At 34.4% G+C, this 3,478-nt stretch overlaps 1 protein-coding gene across 1 annotated transcript in view; it reads left to right on the top strand.

The window, feature by feature from the left end:
• HELRODRAFT_169326 (hypothetical protein) overlaps positions 1 to 3,243 on the top strand; it is a gene marked incomplete at both ends in the record, with an annotated part of 3,991 nt that extends 748 nt beyond the window's left edge. Inside the window, 3 exons of the mRNA XM_009015156.1 lie at positions 375 to 443; positions 1,097 to 1,290; positions 3,010 to 3,243. Of these exons, the coding sequence (XP_009013404.1) occupies positions 375 to 443; positions 1,097 to 1,290; positions 3,010 to 3,243 (497 nt within the window). The remainder of the gene's footprint in view (positions 1 to 374; positions 444 to 1,096; positions 1,291 to 3,009) is intronic.
• Between the last annotated feature and the right edge of the window lie 235 nt (positions 3,244 to 3,478).

Raw genomic sequence — 3,478 nt, forward strand, 5'->3', positions numbered from 1 at the left:
TGAGTGGGTGGGTTTGCACTCTGTGGTGCTGTGTGGGTGCATATTGCGGTTGGCTACGTCATCATGCAAAGCTGTCCTGTATCATGACGATGACGATGATGAGGATCACTATGATGGTGATGATGATGAGAATGGTGATGATGATGAGGATGGAGATGATGATGAGGATGGTGATGATGCTGAAAATGACGAAATAAATTAGGTTGACGGCTCCAAAACAAGATGATGAAGGTAGATGTTCGTGCTGATTTATGATAGTAAAAACGATGATGGGGGGTGAGGACGATGATGGTGGTGATGGTGGTGGCAATGCTGAACGATGATTTCTAATTTTATTAGTTACATCACTCTTTACTGATTTTTGTTAAACTCAGCAGTGTCAGCAGATTGGACTTATTTATCGGCGGTTAGTTTGGTTCGATTGCAAGTGAGGTCTCATGCAGGTGTTCAATGGTGGTAGGGTAGGAGATAACTTCATCGAGTGATGATATAAAATACTTGATTAATAATAGTAATAATAATATTAATAATAGTAATAATAGTAGTAATAATAATAGTAATAATAATAACCACACCACAATGCAAAAACATAAACAACAACTGCAACAACACCAACGCTAATGATAATATAAATAATAAAAGTAATAATAATAATAATAATAATAATAATAATAATAATAATAATAATAATGATGATGATGATGATGATGGTCATGAAAATAATTTGTGATAACGATATTTTTAAAAAATTGGAAAATGTTAAGTAATAAAAATTGTATTTTAATTGAAACTTTTGAGAAGTGTAAAGTTAGTCTTGCAAGTTGAGGTGCGACTAATGATGAACTGTGATGATGTGATGATGTGATGATGGCATTGCTATAACTATCTATAACCGTCATAATCAACATTCTTATAATAATAATAACAATAATAATAATAATTATAATAATAATAAATATCATCATCATCAACATCATCGCCATAATCATCATCATCACAACAACCCTATCATCATCATCATCATTCTCATCATCATCATCATCCTCATCATCGTCGTCGTCGTCAAGAGCATCATCATCATCATCATCACAATCAGCACGTGTAGATGTTGTTGGAGATGGAGAAACCATTGTTGGGATTGTCGTTGGAACATTTTCCCGGCTGTGGAAGTATGTAATGAGATTCATTTGGCCGATAAATTCAGTTGCATCGCTGGCAGAAATGAAACATCGGCTTCGAAGCAATGAACTTATCACCGAGTCTTTGTGCAATGTTTGGTGGGGTTTGATGGTGACTCTGATGAAGTTCGAATGTGTTGGTGGTGGTGATGATGGTGGTGATGGTGATGATGGTGGTGGTGGTGATGATGGTGGTGGTGGTGATGATGGTGGTGATGGTGATGATGGTGGTGGTGGTGATGATGGTGGTGATGGTGATGATGATGGTGATGATGGTTGGAAATAATGATGACGCTTCCTTAAAATTTAAACACTGAACAGGTCCAAATATTATCTTCTGCCATTTAGTTTTATTAATTTAATATATAAATTTTGAACAAAGTGTAAATGAGCATGGCGACGATGATGAAGATGACGATGAAGATGATGATGATGATGGTGTAGGTGATGGTGGTGATAATTGGAAAGATGATGATGATGATGATGACGATAAAGACAGTGCAAACAAATTTCTGAACAAAACGTTAATGACCATAGCGATGATGATGATAATTACTGCAAGGAGGATCACGTGATGACGATGTTTATGTTGCAATAATGGGAAATGTCATGTTGGCTTTTAGCCCAATTAAGTAAGAATTGTAAGTCAGCCTCCTAAGTGACGTATCAGCAAATTTCATTCTGTTTGTTTTTCGGAACTCCAAACGAACAGACTCAAGTGTAGGTGGACGAACTAGTGTGGGGGGCAAACAGGTGGGGTGGGCAAACAAGTGTTGGTGAACAAGCAGGTGTGGTTGTTGCAACTATAAGGTTGTCATGACCATTTGTGTTGCCATGTTTGACGCAAATACAGTCTTTAATAAATTCAATGAAAAAGTAAGGAAGGATGTAATTTGAAATTGAAAACATCGGCGTACAAACGTTGAATACCGATAGATTTTACTGGAAAATTTTTAACAAACAAATTTTCTGCATCCGATAAAATGACCGACGGAATTCTTAAAAGGTACATTTTATAATTCATTCATATCACGAAGGTTCCTTCAAACTAAAATTAATCGTGGATTAAAATTTATTCCATTTCGTTGAATTCATCATTGCTTGTTTTAAGTTGTTTACGCTTTGAAACACATGTGCAAACAACAAACAAACAAACGAACGAACAAACGAACGAACGAACGAACATACGTGCACATATTGGAGCACATATAAAGACAAATTAACAAATACATAAAGGCGAAGTGACAGGCACTTAGGAATTTATGTCATGTTCTCGTCAGTGCGATTCTGACAGCAGCGAAGTTATCCAGTGTAAAGGGAGGAACGTACGTGCCAGACGTGCCTAATAAACTCCACTCTCCTCTTTCTACAATTTTTTTAGCTCTTTATTTTAGCTCTTTATTTGAAAAAGTGTTGTTCTCTATTCACAGTTTTTTCAAAATTTTAAAATATTTAAACGCCAGTGGGAATGAAAATGTTTTGGAAATGATGTGAAGGGAAAGGGTATTTTAAATTTTTAAATAAGAACTAAATACAATTTATTGAAAAAATGAGGGAAAATAATTTCTTCTCCTAACAATCTCAGTAGTTAATATGAAGAAGAGGTCGAAACACATTCAAATTACCATGAAATCTTGTAAAGCCCGATCTATCAGAGTTGTAAAAAAATAACTTTAAAAATTACAAAAAATCGAAAACATTTGCCAAATCGGTCATTAACTCAGAGAAATATTTTTGTATGTTTTTATAGTTTGTTTGAAGTTGAAACATGCATAAATGCTAAAAAAGTTGCATGTCGTTCTTAAATGATCCTCATCCAATTATTCAACAGCCGCTGCAAGATGCGACTGCCAACCTTCACTTATCTTCAAAATGTTATGAGATATTAAAAAAATTTAGCTACATTAGTTTTTATAAACTCTTTAACGTGCTTCCTGGAATATTCGTGCACCATTTAGTTAAAGAGGTGTGCGAGCAAAATTATGAATTCGTGCAACTTCCGTACCCAACTTCGAATAATTCATCAGCTTTTTGGTTTTCATTAATTTTGGAAAAATTAGTTTAAAGTATTTTTAATGTTATTTATTATCAAATAATTTTCTCAAAATTCAATAGTGATTAAATATTAATTGAAATAAAAAGTACAATGAATGGAAAGTTGAATAATTCTTGATGAATCTTTGATGGAGATAAGCATTGGATAAATATTGGATTAAACTTGTTAAACTTTTCAATGTCTGACAGACGAACAGGCTGGCGATTGATGATGAATGGATTGGTGCTCTTGTTGCAGCCATTGT

This window comes from Helobdella robusta (genome assembly GCF_000326865.2).
Source record: "Helobdella robusta unplaced genomic scaffold HELROscaffold_15, whole genome shotgun sequence".
In the NCBI taxonomy this organism is placed as follows: domain Eukaryota; kingdom Metazoa; phylum Annelida; class Clitellata; order Rhynchobdellida; family Glossiphoniidae; genus Helobdella; species Helobdella robusta.